Raw genomic sequence first — 23,507 nt, forward strand, 5'->3', positions numbered from 1 at the left:
GGCCCGCCCATGAGGCGGCGGGGCTGTGCCCGCCCTGCCTTAAGGAGGTGACATGGGGGACGAGCCGGCCTCGGACGACGACACGCGTGAGTGGGGCCGCGGCGGGCGGAGGCGGGAAAGCCGTGAGGAGGGGGTTTGGGCGGGAAAGCCGTGAGGAGGGGGTGTGGGTGCGAGCGGCGCTGCCCGCGCTGTGGGCAATGAGGTGGAGCGCTGTGGGATCCCCCTCACCCCATCCTAGCTGTGGTTATAGGAGCAATAAAGATTCCCCCCCTCCCTCACCCGCTTACGGAAATGCTTTTAGGAATAATTGAAGATGCAAAATTCCATTCAAAACACAGCTAGGTGTAGAGCAGGTTGCTTTTGCTTTAAAGCACTGCATGCACCTGAGGTGTGCGTAAGTACCCCATATTCTGCGTTTTGGCCTGCTGCCACCCTGAACGGTCTCTCAACATGTTTCTGTGCCTGTATTTCTGCTCTTCTACTGCCTTGCATAATAAGCTGCCTGCTTGTTGGTGCGTTGCACTGAGGATAAAGTGTTTGAAGTGTTTTCTGTGCTGTTTGGGATCACTGAACTCATATTGAGCACTTTAAGGGTGGTCATACCCCAGAACCTCAGCTGAAACGGTAGAACATTAAATGAATATAAATGGTGCTTGTGGGGCAGGTGTGTGCTGTGATGGAGAGTACATCCACATTCACAGGGATAACTTCTTCAATGTCGATGCTGAAGAGGCAATCACACCATCCAGTTGTTTCTCCTACATTGCTGAAAATAAGTAAGTTTCAGCTTCTGCAGCCTTAGAGATCTTAGATTTGTTGCTTTATCTTGGCTATTAGAGGAGAGAGTGAGTGAAGTGGTGGTGTGGCACCTCCCAGCGAGTCACCTGTGCTTTGTGTGTACGCAGAGGGCATTTCTGCCTGAGAAATTAAGGCATTCGCTTAACTAAGACTGAGAGTCTCTTGTTTATCTCCTGAATGGGGCAGTGAAAAGTTCTGGTGCCTCTCTATGGCTTGTGGTTTGTCTCTGGTTGATAACATTTTCTCAGTAGTAATGAAGCGTCAGGCCTATATGTTTGCAAACACATAGAATTAATGGAAGGTGTTCAAAACCTCTTGATTTACATTCGATAATGCTAAGGCAGAGGCTTATCCATATCTAGATCAGCAGTCAAGTGAATGGAATTCTGCTTAATTACAGCTGAGAACCTGCCTGCCACCATTTGCTTTCCAACGTTCTCAGAGTTAGTCAATACAAATGAAATAAACTAACCTGAGCAAAACCATCCCTACATAGTCCAGCATTTCCTTCTTGCTTGTTGGGTCATTAGGGGTTGATTTTTGGTTAATGCAGGCAGCCTTGTCGTTCCTGCAGTTTTCAGGCTGTGGGAACCAGTGGAGAGCGGAGCTGCTCAGGAGCTGTTTTGCCAGAATATAAGCAGAACCACTTTGCTGATGCTCTGCATTTGCAGGGTGGATTTAGATCTGCTATCTAGCACTTGAAGCTGTGCACCTGTGAGGACCTTTTCATAGACTGGGGCATCTTTAGTGGCACAGAGCAAAACAGAGAAGATGGTTGTGCTCCCAGAGAGTGACAGTTCTGTACGATCCTGAAGTGCTTATAAATAGTAGGTTTGAAAATCAGAATGGGCTGTGTCAAGCAGCAGCAAAAGAGTGTGATTGAAGATTGCTACCTAGACTTACATTTGGGTTAAAACATGAGCAGCTTTGGTTGACACAGGCATGTATTCTTGAGGAGGGGAAAACAACAAACAAAAGTTGCATTGGTCCCCTGCTATCCTCAAACAGCAGCCTGAGAGCTACAGAAAAAAAATAGAAGAGAGCAGAGCATCTGTGCCAGCTCTCCAGCAGGATGTGACAGGCCGAGGGTCTGACTCAATCACTTCTCTAAAGAATTCTCTAAAGCCATTAGGGCAGTGACTGAATCTGACAAAGGCTCGCAGCAGCCTTGCCAAAAACCCTGAGATCCTCCCTGTCAGGCTGCAGCAGGCCCAGAGTCACATTGCTCTCATTTCTTGGCAGGAGGGTTTGTTCGATTAAGGAGAAGATTGCTGAGGCAAGGCCCAGCATGGAGAGTAAACACCCTTAAATTATGCCTTGCTGTGCAAGACAAATGCTGCCATTTGTGTAAATTAATGTGCAGAACTGCCACAGTCTATTAGGAGATGCAACACTAATCACAGCTGGACAGTGGTTGTGTCCTGCCTGGCTGGTTCACGTTGCAGGAAAGGAGAACCATGTGCAAGGGCATCCTTGTAGAGCAGCAGGTAGTAAGTGGAGTGACAGAAGGAAGAGTCTGTGTCTTCTGCTTGAGTCTTCACATCAGTTCTGGGCTTGGAGGGTACCAGATGTCACAGACCAGAAGGATAGAACAAATCCCTACAAACAGGAGATACTGAATTAGAACTGGAAGAGCACTGATTTGTGGTCAGGAAAGGAGAGATAGCAGGTGAAGATGAATCCAGCAAACAGGCCAGCATCCCAGCCAGGAATCTTTCTGCTGTCTTCCTTCCCTGAAGTCATGAGAACTGGTGAGCTGAAGGGGAGGTTTGTTGAGGCACGCTGCTCCATGCTTCATCCCAGCACTGTTTCAGTACCAGCTCTTCTGTCTCTGCTGCAGTGCTTCATTCAGAGAAGGAGTTCCATGATGCAGCGAAGCGTAATGACACGGCCAGGATGGAGGAGCTCATCAAGAGGGGGGTCGATATCAAAGCCAAAAACAATGTAAGTGCCAAGTTTTCCTGCCTCCAAGCTGCCGGAAGTGCTGAATGTGTTTGAGAACTACAGCTCTGTTACACTGCTCTCCTCATTAGCTGCTCAATTGGCCAAAGCTTTAAAGTACACTGCCCAGTGCCAAATAGAACCTGTGGCAACTGGGCAGCTTCACAGCACACTTGAAAGCAACAGAAATGGCATGCTGAGCAGACTGGAAAGTTGCAAGCACTGACAAAGGGTTGTAATTTATGGTTCTCTTTGGAGCCAGTGAGGTCACTATCTGCAGAGCAAGGAGGGAGAGGCTGTGGCCAAAGAAAACTGCACAGATTTGGGTCTTCTAGGAGGGTGGTAAAAATGCACACATTCTGCATACATCAGCTTTGGCTCTTTCCTTCATTCTCTTCCAGACAGAGCGAACTGCCTTGCACTGGGCTGCAGGAGCTGGGAATGTGGATGCTGTGCGACTGCTCCTGGACCATGATGTGCCAGTGGATGATGAGGACAGTGTATGAAGGCAAACATCTCTTGCTCATCCTGCAAATGTGTGCACTGCTGGGGGGTGCTGGGCTGGCTAAGGCTGCACCTTAGTTTTGAGTGGATGGCACAAGGCACTGTGGTACCTGAGAAGCTGTAGCTTCTCTGCAAAGGTGTAGTGGCTTTTTGGAGCTTGCCACATTTTAGGCTGCCTCTGTGCTTTGTCTTCTAGCCTTTTTTTCTGCAAGCACAGTGACCAGGAAAATGTCTGGGAGGATGCAAGGTTTTTGTATAGCACAGGAATGCTTAGCTTCTTGTCGTCATGTTGGTGAGGCTTGTGGAAATGCTATGACTGCCATCAAGTTCTCTCTTCCTCATAACAACCAGGCTAATGGACACCACTGACTAGGAGGTGGCAGTTAAGAGGTATGACTCTGCTCAGCTTTTGAGACCATTGGTGGCAGGAATGGCACTAGCTGAGCTAAATGGCAGTTCATGGACAGCTTAGCATTAGAGTGGGGATGGTAGTGGTCTGCAGTTTAGCTGTACATGTTTCTCTTCTCTTCTGCCCAGTTTGGAATGAACGCACTTCTCCTGTCTGCTTGGTTTGGCCACCTCCATGTCCTGCATATCCTTGTCAATGCTGGGGCGAAGATAAACTGTGTTAATAAGGTGAGAGTCTCTGCATCTGGGTTTGTCATGCAGAGCCAGAGAGTGACAGAAAGAGAGAGAGGCTTACCTATTAGCCAAGGTAATCGTGTGTGACAACATCATCTCTCTGATGGGGTGACCTTAGGTGAAGCCATCTTCACTTTCAAGCCTAGACTTACTCCTGAAACAGATGTAATCATTGTAGCTATAGAGATGTATGAGGCTTTCTCAGCTCAAGTTTCTGCAGTGCTGACATGGAAGGCATTACAGAACTGGAGAATGGACCACACTTTTTAAAATAAACCTTGGATGGGGAAAGGAGCATGAATACTTCAGTCATAATGTGCCTGTCTGCAGTAGATACTAGTACAGCTCTGGAGGTAAAGGGAGACTTCAGACAAGTCATTGCTAGCAGGAATAAGTTGTTGAAAGAGACTGTCCCTCAGCATTCAACTTGCTAAATAAACTATCTTTGATCCCCTCTCCAGAATGGCAGGAACCTGCTTCATTGTGCAGCACAGAGGGGACACCTCCGGGTGATGGAATTCATCATGGAGGACCTGGAAGATGTGTGCGTGGATCAGACAGACAAGGTGGGAACTCTCTTCACTCATTTGTTTGGCTAGGTCTGATCTTGCTCTGCTGAGCTTAGCAAGAATGTTGCCATTTGTTACAACCATGGGTGACTCTCAGCATTTTCCAGCCATGGCTGATCTGTTCCTGTAGACAGGAACATGCAGGAGTTGGCACACGTTTTTTTCTATTCCTCCCCATTCTGGTTCTTGGAGACTAAATCAGGCAGCATAAGATCTACCTTTCTCCAGAAGAAATTCTGACTTGCTTGATAACTGATGTCTCAGATATTATTTCTCTATTTTGTGTTATCCTTGGTTGCTATTAGTAAGCTTTTTATTCTCTATTTTTATAAACTTTCCAGTGTTTTGTGAGACAAAGTTGTGAACACTGGTCTGTAGTTCTGTTCAGCTCGTGTTGTTACCGTAACCCAAAGTAAAGCAGAATACAAGTTAACAGCAAAATAAAAGAGAACTATTTTAGAAGTGTGACACTTTTTGCCTGCATGGACACTAACTTTGCTGAGAACTGTGTGCTTGCAGCAGATGATGTAATCTGCTTTCTGAGCCTTGTTGGGCTGTGTTTTTTTTCTGCTTTCTTTCGAAGATGGACAGGACAGCATTTCACCTGGCTGCAGAGCATGGTCAGCTGGAGGTGGTGGAGTTCCTAATCCGGCACGGTTGTTCTCACAGTGCTAAAGACAAGGTATGGGCATAAAACCACGCACGAGGGAATGTAAAATCCAAGAATCAGAGGATGTGAGAGTCAGGCATGGGATTCCAAATAAGGTCAATGCAGGCAAATTGTCAGCATTCCTAACTGTGGTTGTGATATGTCAGGACTTTTCTTCCCTACCTACCTGCAAGCCATTTGCTCCTCAGTCCATGCTGGGTTTCTCTCCAGAATTTTGCAGGTGGGTACACCAGCAAGCCTGGTGGACCATACTCCACTTTAAGATGGCTGGGTTTCTTGACTTCATGCTGCTCTTAATACAAGACTGTATTTCAGATTGTTACTGCTGGTTATGGCCTCTTCTTCAGTCACTCTTGGGTACACTGCAAAATTATGTTGTATGAACACTCAATCCTATGATATTTATATAAGCATATATGTGTGTATATGTATGAAATGATGTCTGCTTTCAGGAAAAGGATACAGCACTGCATTTAGCTGCTAAAAATGGACATCTTTCTGTGCTGCAGAAGATTGTAGATGTTGGAGTTGACCTTGATGAAAAGAACTTAGTAAGTACATTTAATGAAATGAAAATCACACAAGTTTTGCTCTTTCTATCTCTAGAAATACTCTCCTGCCACAGTCATCAGGCTGAGTGATCACTATGAGGTTTAGAAGATAACTGATTTTATCTAATGTGTTTAAAAGGAAGTCACACTTGGAGAGTATCAGTGAAAAGCAACATCCTTCTTGGACCAGTATCCAATTTTAAGGCGTCTCATTTTCTTTCAGTTGTACCTCCTCACCTACCTTATCATTCTGTTATCTCCCTTTTTCTCTCTGACCCTTGTACATTCAAGTGCCTAAATAGTTATTGAGTGTGTTTTAAACTCAACTTCGGTGTGCTTTATAGTATTGACTTAGCCACTGAACATATGGCCCTTCTGTTTGAGATCTCTCAAACAGAATAGATAGACCTGCTTCAGAAAATTCTGTGGCTAGAACACAGTTAATTACTTAGATAGCAAATATTGGCTCAGTTAAGCTAGTATTCATTCCACGGCACACTTCCAATTAAGTTTATCAGCTATTTTTTAGTCTTATTTGGTTACAGTTCTTCCAAAGTACATTTGATTGTCACTAAGATCTGAAAGAAAAAGGAAACCAGCAATTTTAGTAACTGGTAGCATTTGTTACTCCCAGAATAGCTGCCCCCTCTGCAAGAGCTATAATAAAACCAGATGAACTCACCTATGAATTCTGCTGCTTTCTTGCAAAGAAATGAGCTGTAGCCCTCAGAAGGAAAAGGGAGAAGCAGTGTGGCCTGTAGGCCAGCTGCTTCCCATGGCATAAGGACAGAGCAGTACTCTGTTAGTGACAGATAATTGTGTTCATTATTTTCCTAACAATCACACTTGTTATTTTAACATGTCATGAATTCAGAAGATACGGTTGAGACTTGCTTGTTCTACTACTTCATCTTGTCCTTGCTTACAGAAGAGCAGTGTGTTTCCCTTTTTGCTTCTCTCGTCCTGCCTTGTTCCAGGAAGGACTTACGTGTTTACACCTGGCTGCTGAGGGAGGTCACAGTGACTGTGTAAAGCTGCTCTTGGCAGCAGGAGCTGATGTCAATGTCCAAACTCAGGTGAGCTCTGTGGAGGTGACTCCTTTGTCAGAAGCTTTCTCTAGTGTGACTACTGTACCTGCACAGCTTGTGCAACTGTGTTGGTACAGCCAGCAGCTTGTGCAGGGTTAGTTTTGAGCTTTCTTTTGGAGAATGGCTGGGTGATGTAGTGTGAGCGTGGAGAAGCCCTTTGTGCAGTTACCTAAGTCTCGAGAGAGCCCCTTCATCACAGAGGCTAGTCTTTCTTTGTAGATTCCTTTATACCCCTGTTGCTGTCATGACAGGATACCTGTAGAAAGGTCTTGGGTTCAGGTCTGCCTTAAGAAAATTGGAGTTGGCAGAAGTAGAGCAGAGAGTGCAGATGAAAGCCTGTGTGGCTTTGTACAAAGGGGTACATGAAGCTGCTCTGGGACCAGAGAGCTGTGGAGATGATCTGTGTGGATTTACTAGTTCTGGGGCATGGGTTTCTTGCAGGAAGGAAGCGTGGAGGTTTCTGTGAATAGTCTGTAACAAATGCGGCTTCTGAGAAGAAGCCCTGACTAATACTTGTATTTTTTGATGTGCCTCTAGAAGAAAATGAACTGCCTTCATTATGCAGCGCTACATGGCTATGAGGAGATAGCCAGGATCCTTGTGAATGCAGGAATCCACGTCGATGCTGTTAATCATGTGAGTCCCACTCATTGCTCTCGTTCCATACCAATAGGCAAAGACAGCTGGTGAAGCTGTTCAAGAGCACCAAGCAACTTTGTAAAGACTGGTGCTTCTGTGGAGCCTGTGCTTATGAGGCAGTATCCCCAGTACCCCCCAGTCCAGGCTGGCACTTGTCTTGTTTTGGACACTGTGGGCACAATGCAGTCTTTTTATGCGATGGAGGTGAGTGCTGTCTAAGCACAGGTTCTTTTCTTGTACAGCAAAATGCTTCAGCAACACACTTGGCGGTACTGCAGAACTTCCCAGCACTGGTGAAGCTCCTCATTGATGCAGAGTGTGACCTTGACATTCCAGATAATGTAAGTCTGCAACTCTTTTTTTTTTTTTTTTTTTTTTTCCTTTGAAATGTGAACCCATTTTGTGGAAGATGGGGACCTTGGGGATGGGACTAAAGAGGAGTGCTTTAAAATGGGGAAAAGGTGGAAGTGTAATTTAGGAAATGTGAAGCCTGTGAAATGATACTGAGTGCTGCAGTGAGGTAAGCTCTTGATAGTGCTCACTCACCGTGTGGGCTGTGCCGTGTCCCTGGGACATGGGGTAACCTCTGCCCTCTGCTGGAATCAGGTGACTGAAATTTCAGGCCAGAAGGTATTCCCCAAAGGTAGTTGGTTGTCTTGACTGATTATAATTTTGGGAATGAGGGGCTTTATTTGCAACTTTGTGGCTTGTTTGTAGTGTTTGGGATAATATTCATTCTTGTGGAGATATTCTGTCCATGCAACCACACAATCACCACATTTTGTATTTGATTTTTAATTTTTTCTATTAAGTAATTCCAGATTGCGGTGTGTACACACTCAGCAGACCCTTTATCCTCAGAACGAAGAATTGGCACAGGTTCATTCCTTCCTTGCCAAACTATTTGCCTACAGAAAACGTTTAAATAACATGAAATAAAACGTTCCTACAAGTGAGCCCCAGGAGATGTATGAGACTGAAGAGGTTCCTTCTTCAGACTGAAATGTCATCAGGGAGGCATCCCAGTGCTAGGACAGGGGCAGACCGTGGCTCAGCTTGAGGAACCCAGTGCCAGTTCAAGGTGTTTGTGTCTCAGTTGAAAAAGGGTTGGAGAGGAAAGGAAGGCAGAGCTGATTGTTCTTCCAGTGCTTCCGTCTGGTACTGCTCCTTCCTATCTTCACAGCCTCACGCTTGTGCCTCTTTGAAACTTACTCCTTTCACCCTTCTTATGCAGAGGCAGCAGACCTCACTTCACATCGCTGCAGAGCACGGCAGGCAGGACATCGCCGAGATGATTCTCATTGCAGGAGTAAATCTGAAACTAACAGACAAGGTGAATGTCTCCGTGGGTTGAATAGATCTTTCTCATTTTACAGGTATTTCTCCTAATTTTTAAGAAGCGCTAGGGAGAATATTAAAATCTGGGTACTTCCAGGGATAAGGTCTGGAAATGTTACTGAGTAGGTTGGTTTGATGCCTTTCCCAGTAAGGAAGTGACTGGTTCTTAGGAAGACAGAACACAGAAAACTTCTGGTTGAGATACTGTATACATTAATATCAAAGGTTAATACCTTTGATGGAAGTATGATAAATAATGTTAATCAGGGATCACAGTGTACGTTTTAACAGGTTTAAAGTATCTGGTTTGTATAAATTTGGTACCAGTGTCCTGGGTTTTAGCTCCTAAATTTAAAAAGAAAAGGGAATTGTAGAGGAGTCATGCACGTTGTGTGCAGCCTGAAAGCATTGTAATGTGCCTAGAAAATGCTGAAAGGGGCTTGAGCAGAGGTTAATGAAGTGTCTTCCATTAATACATGGGTAAAAGCAGATCCAAAGCCACCTGGCTGAAACAGCCTTTAGCTATAATAAACATTTGTCATCTTCCAGCAGTCTGTGGAACCACAGCAAGGCTCAATGCAGAGAACACATTCACACTTTTCTGTGTGAAACTGGGCTTCTGCTCATATCTGAGATTAGAATCCTTCATATGCCCGATGGCTGAGCTGGCTCACCTACCTATGTGCAGCTTTCTAATCTTGTGCCTTTCTTCTCTATGCTCTATATAGATACATACACACACTCTCCCCACTGGCCAATCACTTTATCCAAAATTATGTTTATGTAAGGAGTGTAGTTACATTTTCATAGTCCCATCCACCTGTGCTTCTCCCAGGAGACCATTTTTAATCACACATGGTGGATCCTATAAAGTTAATGAGGTTGCACAAACTACTTCAGCTTTGTGCATCAACAAACCTGCTATGCAAAAGGCTGTAAAATGTCTCAGATTACAGAGCTGAGCTAATCTGTTGAAGACAGCACCCATATTGCTGGTGCCTAAGAGCATCCTACAATCCACTGTGACTTACAAGATGCATTCCCAGATGCTGCTGTCAAACTGACAGTTCTCCCATGGCAGCAGAAGAAATACTGAAGATCTTGGCAAATGACTCGCTAAGCCTTGCATGCAATAAGTTGAAGGTAATTCATGGTTTACATGAGGAGACCTGGTTTACAGGTGGAGAATAAGGATCCTTCATCACAGCTAGGTACATTGCTCAATAGGATCAGCTGCCTGCTGTTAATGACTGCCAGGTGAGCATAGTTAGGTCTTTTCCAGCTCATTTTTCCCCTTCTGATTTCAGCAGGGAAAAACATCTCTGGATGTTGCTGCCCGAGGCAATCACATCAACTTGGCAGACATGATTATCAAGGCAGATCGGTTTTACAAATGGGAAAAGGTGAGCAGCTTATATCACCATACCCTGTGTTTTACAAGGTAGATGTGCCCTTATTGTCTCCACTGAGACTCCACATTATCAACTATCAAAAAAAAAACAAAAAGAAATGCAGGACATTCCATGACAGCCTGACCTCAGCTTTCATATAAAGGAAAACAAAAGCCCTCAGCATGTCACATCTACTTAAGGCTTTGTATTTTTTAAAAAGCCTGTGTTGTTAGAAGCTTCAGGCTGTGCTGAAGTGAACAGGGGTTTTCAAAGATTCTCTGGCAGCTTTCCCAAAGCCTTGCAGAAGAGAGTGGGGTATAATTATTTCCTTTTCCCAGAAGGAGAAACTGAAGCACTGAGTAGGTAAATGTTGGCTTGAGGTCAATAACTGTGACCTTGGGAGTTACAGCAGTGGGGGACACCTCACCTCTTACAAATATCATTTCTTGCAAGGTGAGTGATAGTTTCTTGTTGGAATCATACAACCAACTTCCCTCTCAAACTTCCCCACAGCTGGGGCTGTTCCTCCTGCATTCCCCAATTGTGGGACAGCAGTGTCTCCTGTGCGTAGGGTACAGCTGCTCAACCTCAGCCCCCTCCAAGTCCCAGATCTGTGCCCAACACAGTCTGAGCAGAGAGCACGTTAAAAGCACAGCTGAACACCATATTCCTTGCGTCTTCATGGACCTGGAGCATTCCCTGCTACCAGGAAATGCAGTACTCTAGAAGGGAAGGAATAGAAGGGAAAGGAGGGCATAAGCTTGTGGCATAGGCACAGAAATAATGCTGTGTGTCAGACCCTTGTATGGGCTTCCCATGTAGCCCTTAGCAAAGTCATTTATCCTGCTTACAGTCTGGCAGGCAAAGGAGGTGAGCACATGTCTGTGTTCTAGGGGAGCAAGGAAATTTGATTAAATGATTCTTCATACAAGTCCCAGATAAAAGGTGCTATAAAAATGCAAACTGTGATTTCCATGGGTTTCCACAGCAAAGCTGCTATTAACTATATTTGTTAACATGCATCATTAAAGTGGAATGAAACAAGAATAAAAGAAATGTGCTGTGCCAGAGTGAGCTTGTAGCAACCTGTGGGTGTGTGGGAGACAGCAGAGTGACAACTATGTAAAAAGCTTTGGTGATAGCAGGAGGGCATGTGCAGGTCTTGGTCCAGGGAGCACGATGGGGCTGATGTCAGTAATACCAACAGAACAGATCTTCAATGTCCCAGCTTCACTGAGATTGTCAGCCCCAACAAGACAAAACCTATTGTAGATTGACATGAGAACGAGATGCAGTTTTGCACTTTGATGCCAGCAGGAAAGCTGAATTGCAACATGAAAGCAGCAGGACATGCCAAACTGCATCTTATCCCAAGAAAGACTGTGATAGCAATTCTGCAATATCCCACTCTGAAACTCCTGTTCTGGCTTTGCAGGACAACCTGAACAGTGACTCCAATTCCTGGGTGGCAAAGCACTTGACCTTTAAGCAAGATCACAGGGTGGAAACACAGCACATTCGCTCAGTAATGTGGAGGTTAGCCACTAAATACCTCAAACCTGGTGAATGGAAGAAGCTGGCACATTACTGGAAATTCACTGATGCACATATTAGAGCCATTGAGCAACAGTGGACAGGTATAAAACATTGCCCAACTGTTTTCTGTACTTCATTTGGACTGCATTTCCAGGACAAAGGTCTGCAGTACTACTGAAGTGTAAAGAAAGCCACCTGGCTTACTCGAAGCAACCAAAATGTACTTAATGAGCGGGGAGATATCTGTACACTTCTGGGAGTCAACACAAGCATGGATGTCAGTTGTCCATTGCTTTGTGAGGTGCTGCCAGATCTTGACGTCTTGCTACAGAAATTGAATTAATTTTTTTTTCTTTAGGACAGAAAAAAACTTGTTTATCCTCTGTAGGAAGCTGAATGAAGGCAACAGCAGAGTTCCATTGGGGATTTAACAGATGCCTTAGTAGCACCAGGTTCTGGAAACAGATCACTGCCAGTTTGGTGGTCACCATAGGGAGCCCCTGTAGTCTGCATAGTGCAAGCAAGGAACTAAGCTATGCTTCAAAGGCTGAAATTCTGTACTGATATAAAAGATTGCCTGACAAGCCCAAGCTCATCCATCACCTCCTAAGTTAGCTTTAATATTAATCTAGCAATCTGACCAAACAGGAGTTAAGACAGATTGTACTTTACAGCCTCAAATCCAAAGAGGAGGGGCGTTCAAACACAGGAGGTCAGAAATCAGCTTCAGTCAGGGCAATGGATTGCAAAGTGCAGAGTTTCAGTCAGTTTCATTTCACCAGGTACTGCAAGCTACAGAGAGCATGGCCACAGGATGTTGCTAATCTGGCTTCACGGTGTGATCATGGCAGGAGAAAATCCAGTCAAGGGGTTGTATGAAGGTCTTGTGGGCATTGGAAGAAGAGATTTAGCAGGTAACACTTTTGTTTTCCTTCAAACAGTACGCAATAAGCATTAGCTGAATTCTGTTGCTAATACAGCATCCAGAAAAAAACTTAAATGAAACCAAATCACGGGCTGGAAGACACTGTGCCCTGTCCCACCCCTTGCCACCACTCCATATGTCATTTCTCTTTTAGTTCTTTGATCAATTAATGCATCCTGCCACAGCTTTATGCCTGCAGCACGAGAACAACCAGCAAACACGGATCAAGACATCCATTAGTAATCATACTGTGTTATCAATACCCACCCAAACCCTTAATGCTCAGAAAATTCTCTTTTACAGAAAGCATTCGGAAAAAAGCAAACGCAGACCCTGCTTCTCCAAAGAAGTGCACAGCAATGTAACCCCCACTGGTTGTCACTGGCTGTCTTATGAGCTACAAGAGAATCACTTGCTATGCTACTTACCAGAAGGCAGCTAAAAGTTCAGTGCTTGTCATAAAAGTCACTGCTGCTTCCTTCTTGGTCTGGAACTACCAGGATATCAGCAAACAGTAGCAGTCCAAATGCCTCCTTTATAAAGAAGTGGGATTTTATTGGCTATTCCATATGTTCCAAATACTGTAATAAGAGGTAAGTCACAGCATGGCAAGTGAGACTATCAGAAAATACTGCAGTATTTTACTGTAACTTGTTTGTGTCACAATTTTGTATATAAGTTTTTAATTGTCAATTTTATAAACTGGGGAGAACGCCTTTGTTTTGAGAAATGTTCTTTGCTTATCTGTTTTGTGTTTGTTTCTAGTGCTTGCGCCTTAGATTTGTTCTCAACTTCCCTCTTAGCACAGGAGTTTGTTCAGAAAAGTTGAGGTGACTGCATGGTCTGTGATCTTTAAGGAGAAGATCGTTAACTTCATCGGTGTAACATTTATAAATCAGCTGGGTAACTTGAAAAGCCTAGATGAGCACGGAGTTATCTGTGTTCTAGGAAACAAAGAGTGAAGTTGTTAAGATGACCTGAAGGCTGATGTTTTCATCTAGAGCACCGCTGTGTGGATTTTACTGTTTTAACTCAAAGATGTTAGCATTGATTATTTTACACAGTCTCTCATAAGGCCAGTTTTCATAAACACAGATTTGACTCGTCAGCTTTTGTATTTTTAGAGTGTTTTGAGTAGAAGTAATGTCTGTATTTCAATGAATCAGAATTTTACTGTTAAATTTGCACACTATTGCATATTATATCCTAGTCATCCTTTTCTTAAAAAAAAGAAAAAATACATAAAGAAATGAATCCAACAACAACAAAAAAATGTGTAATTCTTTCTCATTGCTGACCCACCACAGCCTTGTAAGTAGAACTGTTCAACACAAGAGGCAAGTTCATGCAGAAGATTCCTTAACTTCTAAAAGGTACCTGTACAGGTAGACCTAGACCTCAGAAAGCCACGCTTCTGTTCTCTTGTAATCAGTAGAAGAGGCAATTGCTGAAATCGAAGTTTTATTGAAAACTATTTTTAACAGCTAGCAAGAAAGTTAAAAATTTCAAATAGAAACTAACTTGCAACACAGCATTTAGAGCAAATAAGTGATGGCAACATTGGCACATAAACATCTTTTAAATCAAATATTCAACAAAAATATATGTCAGGTTATAAGTACACAAACTGCATGTGGCAATATATACAGCTGAGTGAAAATATAAAAAGAAATACCATTCTGTGTGAGAACATGATAGTGAAGACTTTGGTAGCAAAAATGTCCTTGTTCTTAAAACTGTAGTCTTCCAAGGTACTTTCTTGAATTCAGAGACTGAAAATTAAACAGATGCCCTGTTACACTGCTCAGTGCTTATTGTCTGCGAGCGGCTCACTGCCTTGATCCTGCTGGAGTCGCACAGTGGTAACCGGCTGACACAAGGAGAAAGGCAGAGTAGGAACAGATGATTGTACACAGGAAGACCACCAAACCGATGCCTCATTCTCATTGGCAGTCATAAACCTACTGCTCTTCTTGCTCACTACTGCTATGAAGACTGATCTTTTGGACCTCTAGTTCTTCTGCGCTGACCATAGAGGGATCAATGGCTGCATACCGGGTACCATGGAACTGCAGTAAATGAATCTGTTAGATACAGAAAATAAGAGTGACACTGGTGTAGAGTGAGACATTCTATAAGGGTTATTTTTCTGTGAGGATGAAATTGTTGGCCAGGAATACAAGAGTATAGACGAGGGACAGAGGAAACAGCCAGCAACCAAGCCCCCAAAGCCAACCCTTGATAAACATGGCAACCTGCAGTGCAGTTCTTCTGTATCAGTGATATGGGAGCATGAGTAAACAGAGCAGGCAGGCAAAAAAAAAAAAAAAGAGAGCTCAGAAAAAGTTTCCTATTGCTGTTTCAGCAACACAGCTGTAGATTAGGTTTGAATGCAGACACTCACTTGAATGTATAAATTGACCTCAGCACTCCTGCAGAGATAAGGGAAATTGCCTCCTGTTTTGAGATGAGCTCTTCTGGCATTAGGATAGAGCTTATACATTTCTTCTTTTGCTTCAGTTGAGAGCGCACTCTGGTCAAACACCTGTGCAACAAGTCACAGCAGTTAATTAGGAGTCTAGTCAGATTTTGCTTATTAAATCAACTGAGTGGACCCTGTTTCTAGAAGCAGTTGCCAGCTTGTCTGTGGAACAGTTTTAATGAAACAGAAAACAAGCAAACAAGTTAAGCATCAGCGACTAGAAAGCTAACACTGATAAGTAAACAGTTGGGTATTCGGTGCAGTAACAGCCATTAGCTCAACACAGAAAAGCCACTGTCTTATCCAGTCAGTAGAAAAACTATTTAAATGCAAAATTAAATGCTGCAAATATTTATTAAGTTGCTAACACAATACCCAGGCCCTGCTTTCCAAGAGGAGGAAGTGATGTCTGGGGAAAAAAAAGTATTTAAAAAATGAAGGTGAAATAAACTTACATCCATAATAGTTACAGGGATATCTCGAATTTTATGAGGTTCCACATAGGAGTTCTGGCAATTGAGGGTTAGTCTTGAGGCAAGCTCACTCTGGCCCAGACTCTCCAGCTTTCAGTAGAGACAAATACTGATTAATAACATATTTCACTGCAGGAAGTTAATGCAATAGTAACAACAGGGCCAAAGAGAAGACAGCTCCTTAGTTTTAAAGGCAAACAAGACTGCACTTCAAATAAGGATTACAGTTCCAACTTAATATCTCTCTGCATGAGACAAATACTTAAAATGTTTAATTAATTGTTCCTGCCTCCAGAGCATAGCCTGTATCTCAGCACTTTATTCCTCTCCATCTCTTTCTTAGCCACTTCTCTTCCCATATACATAAGTAAATGGAGTCGTAAGGCAGACAAGTCACAGCAACAGCTAAATTGTAAGGGCTGTCACAGCCAACACCTGCTGAGAATCCATCCACCGTTCACTTCTGGGTACGTAAATGAAGAAAGCAGAAGAAATATCTATGACCTCCCGTCTACTAAGTGAATCTCTCACAAAGACTGACATTACAGCCATTGGAGTGCACAGCCACCTACCCTGTCCACCATGAAATCAATCCCGTCAGCCATTTCAGGATCTAAAGGACCAGATGCAAAATTCCCAAGGACAATTTTTTTCAGCATAAAAGCAGGCATCAGCCAAAAGCTAAAACAGAAACGAGATGCAACCATCAGAATTAAGATGCTTTCTTTTAAGACCTCCCTTTTCTTGCACTGACTTTGTGCAAGAATTTCAAATGAAATTGTGAAGAGCTTCAAGAGCAGAGCTGGAAAACCTTGCAAATAAGTGATTGAAATGCTCTGGAAAGCTGCTGCGTTACAAGGGTGTATTTTAAACATGGTGAATAGCACTCTAAAAGGTTTTGCTGGAAATCAAGTAGAATTCTTAAGTCTGGCCACATCCTTAGAGAATCACAGGAAATAAATGCAAGAGTGGTCTGTCAAATTCCACGCTCCCAATTGTGATAACTTCTGTTTCCTTTGTAGTGTGGTTTTAGAAGTCGCATGTATTCCAGCCCTCACCATTTCAGGCAGGCTGAAAATAAGTCAGATACATGTCAAACCAGATCAGCAGATCAGTGTGAAGTTTCATCAGAAAACAGGTGAATGCCCCCAACCTCATTGCTTGTCTCAGTCTTCCTTACCTGTTTGCTGTCCACGTCTGATTGAAGATGGAAGTGTCACTAAAGGCATTACACAGAATCAGAGATTGAACTCTGGGAGATTTGTGTGTGTATTCAGCAAATTTTTGAGCCAGAAAGCCTCCCAGAGAAGCTCCAAAAAGGTGAACCTAATTCAACAAGGAAAAACAAAACAGATCACGTTACATTTGAGAAATAAGTGACCCTTAAGGGTCACATTACAAAAAGTCATTCAAGTTTTACATTGTCTTTATAGCTAATTTTTAAAGAAAAAAACAAAACAAAACTTCAATAAAGGTTCTTTGATTTACAGGAAGAGATAAATACTGAAAAAAGGAAGTGTCTCCTGATCACACTTCCAATCTCTGTGTGCTCATCATGCTTAAGTAAAAAGTGAACCTTTCACTTTATATTCAGGTTTTCCAATCCAAGATAATTTATGGTGGCATTCTGTACAACATGGGTTATGAAGGATAACTTCAGCAGGATCTCATGAAAAAAGAAAAATGCAGTTGGCAACACAATTCAATAGGCCTACAGCAGCAGTGAATTTAGTCAAATTTTCAAGGGGATTTCCTTTCGAAAATAAACTCACAACACAGCTTCTTTATTTATAGGCTGGCTTTGCATCATGTACTACACATCTGCTCTTAAATGAGACTTGCAAACATCAGGTTTTTATGGCAACTATATATCCATCTCTGGGCACTCACTTTATCCAGCTGAAGGTGGTCTAACAGTTTTCTGAATCCATCACAGAACTCGAGGTGATCCCAATACACTGGGTACTGCAACTGAAACAATATACGAGTTACAGAAGGCCAATTTCTAATCATCAGACGTCAACCTCCTGCTAGAAAGTTACACCAATTCTCACATTTAAGGTTTCTAGATAATACTCACAGCAATAACTCTGTAACCCCATCCGGTCAGTGCCAAAATTTGCTGGAAAAACACATCTGCAGTTCCACTTACAGGAGGAAGAAATATGAGTGGGCACCGAATGCTCCTCGGTCCTGCGTCGTACAGCGACCAGACCTTACTGTCATCATCATCTACTATTATCTGGAAGAAGAGAAGCAGAGGGGGTGAGAAACACAAGACTGAAATGAGCTTCTTCAAGCACATTCCAGGATTGCTACTACAAAATATCTGTCGTTCAGTAAATCTCACAATATTGAAGACTCTTTCAAACCAGACTGTCTTTTATTTCTCACCACAACTTTCTTCTCTAAGGTTGTTTACTAAGCAATGATGCAGCTGGAGCCAGAACTACAAGCACTGTCAGACCAAATGGTGTCAGAGGCAGCACAGCACACGGTGCCTCCTAAGAGCTCATCCTTCTGCAGATACCAAGAGTGCAAGCACTGAGAATAGTGAATTATGTTGCTTTTATAGTGATTGAGTGCATTTCAGAAATTGTGCTGGGATGCAACACAAAAATCACTTCTTTTCTGAAAAAGAGAGCAGAAAGTCAGAAGGATGGTACATCGTGATCTGAAAATGCAGATGGAGATAAATCATGGGAACAGCGAGGCTCTGGCTCCCTCAAAAAAAATAATAATAATAATAATCAGGTTTATACAATTCCACATGAGGAGAAATATGCTTGGAGCCGCTGTGCCACAGCCCAAAAGAGACCCAGGGGGCCACCTCAGTGCCAAGCACAGCAGCCTTAGGCTGGAAGAGCCTGCACTGCCCCAGGGTCAGATTTTTAACCAGTCACTGACACTTCCATTTACTGGACAAAAGATGTTACAGATCTGGATACATGTGAGTCTACTGAATTCAGCAGCTAGCCGCACATTATCAATTTGAAGCAGTTACACCTGATTGCTAGGATGTACTCAACTCCCAGAGCAGCACTGCACAGCTGACCTGGAAAGAGATGAGCACATGTCAGGAGAGCCTGGAGTCCCTGTGACACAGCTGGCTGAAACAGCTGATGCACACAGGAGCTGCTCACAGGGGGCGCATAGCATGCCAGAAGCGAGAAGTCACAGCAGAAATGGTATCTTCAGAAGTACAGGATTCAGGTAACAATTCTCTGCTCCAGCAGTGTTGAAGCCTGGCTTGATTTTACAGGGCCTGACCTACCAACAAGCTGTTGTGTGTATTTAGCATGCTGGTTTCAACCCTCCTCACCCCAGCAAAAGCATGCAGCTCATTCCAGATCAACAATCACAGATCTAAGGCAAGCCTGCGTCACACAGCAGGAGTTCACCCCCATGTCAAGATTTTGTCATTTTTTGAATAGCAACACAGAAGCATAATTCGCTTTCCCAGCACAGCGATTAAGCTTCTCAGGGAGTTAGAGAACAGTGTATCACATTTGCTTGATTAACAAATCTGCTTGTAATAAAGCCGGTATTTCAAGCTCTGGGAACATGTGAGGAATCACATGATACTGCTGCTTTGTGAGGTCTTCACAAAAAAACAAAGAAAGATAGATTGCATAGCAGGGCTTCCCAGACCACTGAAGCCATTAAAAAGAGAAAAAAGAAAGGAAAAAAAAACCCAAAAACACACATACACAAAAAAACCCCTTGCACAAAAGCCCTCCTAAAGCCTCCCAAAATCAACCCTCTGCATAATCTCCAAAAATCAGTTCTCAGCTGTTATTCCACAGTAACTTTGGAGACATTCAAAGTAGCTTCCAATGGCTACAACAGAACCTTGAGTATTTCCAAAGGTGAAGCAACACCTTGCTTCGCATCCTGCTCAAAATTACAGAGTTAGTTCACATGAAGGGAATGGAGGCTCAGAGGTCATGCTTCTTTCCTCAAGCTCAGCAAAATCAGGGGGTTTAAACTGTTCTATTTGATTTCTAGCCACATACCAGACACTACTACAGCTCAAAAACAAAGCTAAGTGCTGTGGGATGGTTAAATGCTGGCTTGGTAGGGCACTAGCTTTTTTCTTGTTCAGGTCCATTGCTCAAGAACACTTACAGTCAAAAGTCAAAACAGTTGACAGTCACAGCCAGAAGGGCACAATTCATACTTCACTGAAACAAGCAGCAGAAATTCCCTTCAGTTTAGCAGAACCAGAGTGTCCTCTGCTGATTACTTTAAGGAAGGACTGATCTAAAACAACAAGGTGTATTCTGAGGAGATCCCTATACACTGATACAGCGTCCGGTCAGATTCAGCCTTAATTTGTACTCCTTTCTTCATTTTAGGCCTGAGAAGCTGTAGTACCTGAACAACAGTACATCAGCCATGATGAGGACCAACATGGCTGCAGCTTCCTGTGGAGAACCAGAATGTTTATGAGCTGAAAAACCATGTCAGAGCCACTCACCTTGTGGCACTTGTTAACTTCAGGGGCCACAAATCCAAACATGGGTTCATAGGCAGAGCTGAAGACTTTGCCTAAGAACATTATTTTCTGTGCTGTACTTCCTGTTTCTGACAAGAACGGGAAGAGCAACGGAGCCGTGCATTTCCTGCTGCTTTTGAGAGGAGCATCTTAACCTGTTTTCAAACAATGCTGGCTCTGCTTTTTTAGGGCAACCTGACAGCAGTAACAGGCACTGATCAGGACTAACAACAATCGGCCATTCCTTCCTCCACAGGGCACATGCTTTGCCTAAACCTTTGGGAAGATAATGCAAGCAGATGTACTTGCCACATCTTCCAGAAACTAGGACTATTTTACTTCTACCTTCTTCATACCCCATATCATCACTGTGGCATCACTTTACTATGGAGATGGCTGAATCTCTCAAGGGGGAAAGGTATTCCCCAGTCTGAAGGTCACCAGAAACCCTGGTGCAGCTTTGGCTTACACATGTTCTTATTTCTGAAATCCTGAGCAGTCAGCAGCAGCTGAAGGCAGTGGCTGCTGGCAGCAAGTTGCAGAACCCTGTAATGAAGTTAATGTCTTAAAGAAAGCCACACACTGCTCAGGGGAAACAATGCACACTTAAGCACTGTTCCTTAGGGTTGGGGACACAGTCCCTTTACAGTGGCCCAAATGCAATCAGCTTGTTGAAAGAAGTAGTGTTGTTCTTGCCTCTTCTGCCAGTACCATCCTGCAGCCCAAAGAGCTGCCCAGATTAAAGAACAGAATCAGCTGCAAGGCAGCAACTGCAGGCTGCTGCGGAAGTGCCAGAAGCACGTGAAAAGTAAGAGTGTGCTTTCATGCACTCCTAAGACATGTGGGGAAACAGTTTGGCTGGACAAGCACTGCCACAACTGTTCTGCGTTATCCAGAGCCAAACGGCTTGAACAGAGCACAAGGAGAGATGTAGCATGCAAGCTGAGGACAGCGGAACATACCTTTTTAAGAGGAACTGTGCTTCTGAACCAGTTGTAGTCAGGAGAGACTTTAATCTCTCCCATGATGTTTAGGAAAAACTCAGGTCAGACTGAAACAAAGAAAAACAATGTTTGAAATCAAGAATATGGGCTTCCCTTACGCAGCAGGCAGGAGCTGTGCCGTGCACACAAAGCGTTTGCAGGGAGTTGCTGACAGCAGCTGACTGCTCTGCCTGTGACTCGCACCGAGTTTACTTATCCTTACTTTTCATCACAAACCACATAACTGTGCTGCCAAGAGGCAGCCACCCAACTGCCTTACTGCACTACTCCAATTAGGAAATGACAAGGCTCTTGTAACAGCACGCTCCTGGTAACAGTTGTAGAGAAAGACAACTGTTGCAGGCTGTAAGGGCCTCCTAGAGCTAACGGCATATTTTCACCTTGCTTTCAAATGCACTGAGGAGTCCTGAGGCTTTAAATCTGTCCATGCAGCAGCTGACTTGTCAGGAGTTATGCACAAATATATCCTTAATTAATACTAACTGATTTCCCAATCAGACTCACAGAGAAGTCCACTAATTTACTCTGAAATACATATTCAATACGACATGAATATAAAGGAGTTTTTTTTACAGTTGATAACTTCTAGATTTAACTTTTTAAACCTGAGACCATTAGCTTCCATTTATACAACTGATGGCATCAAACAGTTCTGAAGCTCACAGACATTGCAGCTTTATCCTTTTTGAAGCCAGCTGCCCCAGGAGATTATTTCCATGCAGTCATACATGGCACCATGCACAATAAAACAAAGCGACTTTGACAGTCATTACTTCACAGTCGCCAAATACAAATCAATAGCTATTATTTCTTAATTCCTGATAAAATAAGACCCCATTGTGTTCTGTAAACCATTCCAATTCATTTCACCTTGCAGAAAAGCTGCCAGCGTGTAGCTTTAATTACCTTTGAGCTACAGCTGGATTAGCAGTTATTTACAATTTCCTCATCTCTCAGTCTTTATTTGCTATTTCCCATGTACAGGAAGCATGAATTTTAAAAGGGGAAGCACTTTCCACACTACAAGGCAATGGCCACCTTCCCCACGTCGCTGCGTGATGCACCTTGCACACCTAACGAAGGGTTTCAGAGCTGCAGGGTTTCATCTTGGTGCCTGCATCAACTGTTCTGCTACTCGTCAGAATCTGGCAGCACATAAAACTGCAGTGAAGGTAAAAACAGCGTTTCCAGCAGCCTGCACAGCACAGCAGCACACTCACATCTGCACTAAGGGGACTGCTGGTCATTACTGAAAGGAAACAGCACTTCAACTACTAATTGACTTCCAGAGCTTGCAGTAATTAGTTTTCAAAAAGCCATTCAGCAAAACACGTCGTGGCAAATTTATGGCAGAAATAACAAATTGCGGCGATGTAATGCTGTAACGCAGCCCCTGATGTTCTGTTACAGCAGGGCCAGTCGCACTCAGCCTCACAGCTCTGTGCACAGACACGAAGACAACAACTTTCTGCAAGTCAACGTGCTCACTGCAAGCGGTCCCTGAGCTTCCACTGCCATCGGCTCTCCTCTTCTGCACCGTTAAGCTGATCCGTGGGCTGACACGCAGCTGTCTGCCAACAGACGGGATAAAGGAGCAGGCACAACACATGCGAGCTCTGCCCTGCACCCTGGCCAGCACCCAAACGGTCCAGAGTTCACCTGGATCTCAGCACCGGGGTTTCCAAGGGAACTGTCAGCACCTGCGGAAGGGAACCTGGCCCTGGGCTGAGCTCAGCTCCTTCCTCGCATAGTGCCTCAGTGAGCGCCCTGCCTGTGGGCCGCCCGCTGACCGGTCGGTGGGCGGCTTGGATCACAGAAGTGTTTGCAAGTCAGTGACCTCGTATCAAAGTGTTGTTTTTTGGGTTGGTTTTTTTTTTTTTTCTTTTCCCTTTGACACAGAAATTCCCTTTGACACAAAACGTGCGTGCAGATGTGCGCCAAAGAGGGCTGCGTGCAGGCAGAGCTGAGCCGCGGGGCAGCCAACAGAGCAGCGATTTGGGGTACAAACACGTAACCCGACGCTGATCGCAACCAAACCCGTACAAATCGGAGCTTCATCTCCAGTTAAAAACAGCACCCCGAGGACCTCCAGCCTCAGGAGTGCTCCTCCAAGCGCAGAGCCACATCAGCAGCCCCGTGCCCACTCGGCGATGAGGGCTCCCCCCACGGCGAGCCCCACACCAGCACAGCCGCCCCGTCTTGCCCTGCCCTCGCCCACCCGCACAGCTCCCGCCCCTCGGCCTTAGCCCCGGGCGAGCCTTCCTCGCACAGCCCCTCAGGCCGCCCCCAACCCACCGGAGCCTAAGAGACCCCGCAGCCCCCCTCAGGCGCACTGAGAGCCCCGCCGGTCTCCATGGCGATGCCCCACACACCTCCGCGCAGCGCTCGCGGCTCGGCCCTCCCCGGCTCAGCGGGGCGCGGTGCCGGCTGCACCGCTCTCCTCCGCCTCCGGCCGCTA

The 23,507-nt window shown here is 44.4% G+C and overlaps 2 protein-coding genes across 4 annotated transcripts; one reads left to right on the forward strand and one right to left on the reverse strand.

Moving 5' to 3' along the window:
• Positions 1-8: 8 nt before the first annotated feature.
• On the forward strand, positions 9-14,155 carry ANKDD1A (ankyrin repeat and death domain containing 1A). Of its 3 annotated transcripts, XR_006179803.1 has the most exons (16): positions 9-86; positions 2,639-2,742; positions 3,141-3,239; positions 3,781-3,879; positions 4,347-4,451; positions 5,038-5,136; positions 5,577-5,675; positions 6,653-6,751; positions 7,301-7,399; positions 7,645-7,743; positions 8,637-8,735; positions 10,048-10,143; positions 11,567-11,768; positions 12,450-12,581; positions 12,896-13,185; positions 13,358-14,155. XR_006179803.1 is itself a non-coding variant. In XM_042875719.1 (15 exons), the coding sequence occupies exons 1-15, from the start codon at positions 53-55 to the stop codon at positions 12,955-12,957; spliced, it is 1,527 nt and encodes a 508-aa protein (XP_042731653.1). In that variant the 5' UTR covers positions 9-52; the 3' UTR covers positions 12,958-14,155. The 3 variants fall into 3 exon arrangements, 2 of the variants coding, with proteins under 2 accessions (XP_042731653.1, XP_042731654.1); XM_042875719.1 differs by having other exon boundaries at positions 12,896-14,155; XM_042875720.1 differs by lacking the exons at positions 9-86; positions 2,639-2,742; positions 3,141-3,239 and adding an exon at positions 3,250-3,633 and having other exon boundaries at positions 12,896-14,153.
• On the reverse strand, positions 14,036-23,506 carry SPG21 (SPG21 abhydrolase domain containing, maspardin). Its single transcript, XM_042875721.1, has 9 exons — positions 23,422-23,506; positions 21,008-21,096; positions 17,628-17,789; positions 17,438-17,518; positions 16,728-16,873; positions 16,120-16,228; positions 15,530-15,637; positions 14,997-15,137; positions 14,036-14,676 (listed from the first exon to the last, which is right to left on the reverse strand). Exons 2-9 carry the CDS (start codon positions 21,068-21,070, stop codon positions 14,554-14,556), a joined length of 933 nt encoding a protein of 310 aa, XP_042731655.1. The 5' UTR covers positions 21,071-21,096; positions 23,422-23,506; the 3' UTR covers positions 14,036-14,553.
• Position 23,507: the final 1 nt, after the last annotated feature.

Source organism: Lagopus leucura, unplaced genomic scaffold, assembly GCF_019238085.1.
Source record: "Lagopus leucura isolate 7727_CA_CO unplaced genomic scaffold, USGS_WTPT01 Super-Scaffold_100015, whole genome shotgun sequence".
Taxonomy (NCBI): Eukaryota; Metazoa; Chordata; class Aves; order Galliformes; family Phasianidae; genus Lagopus; species Lagopus leucura.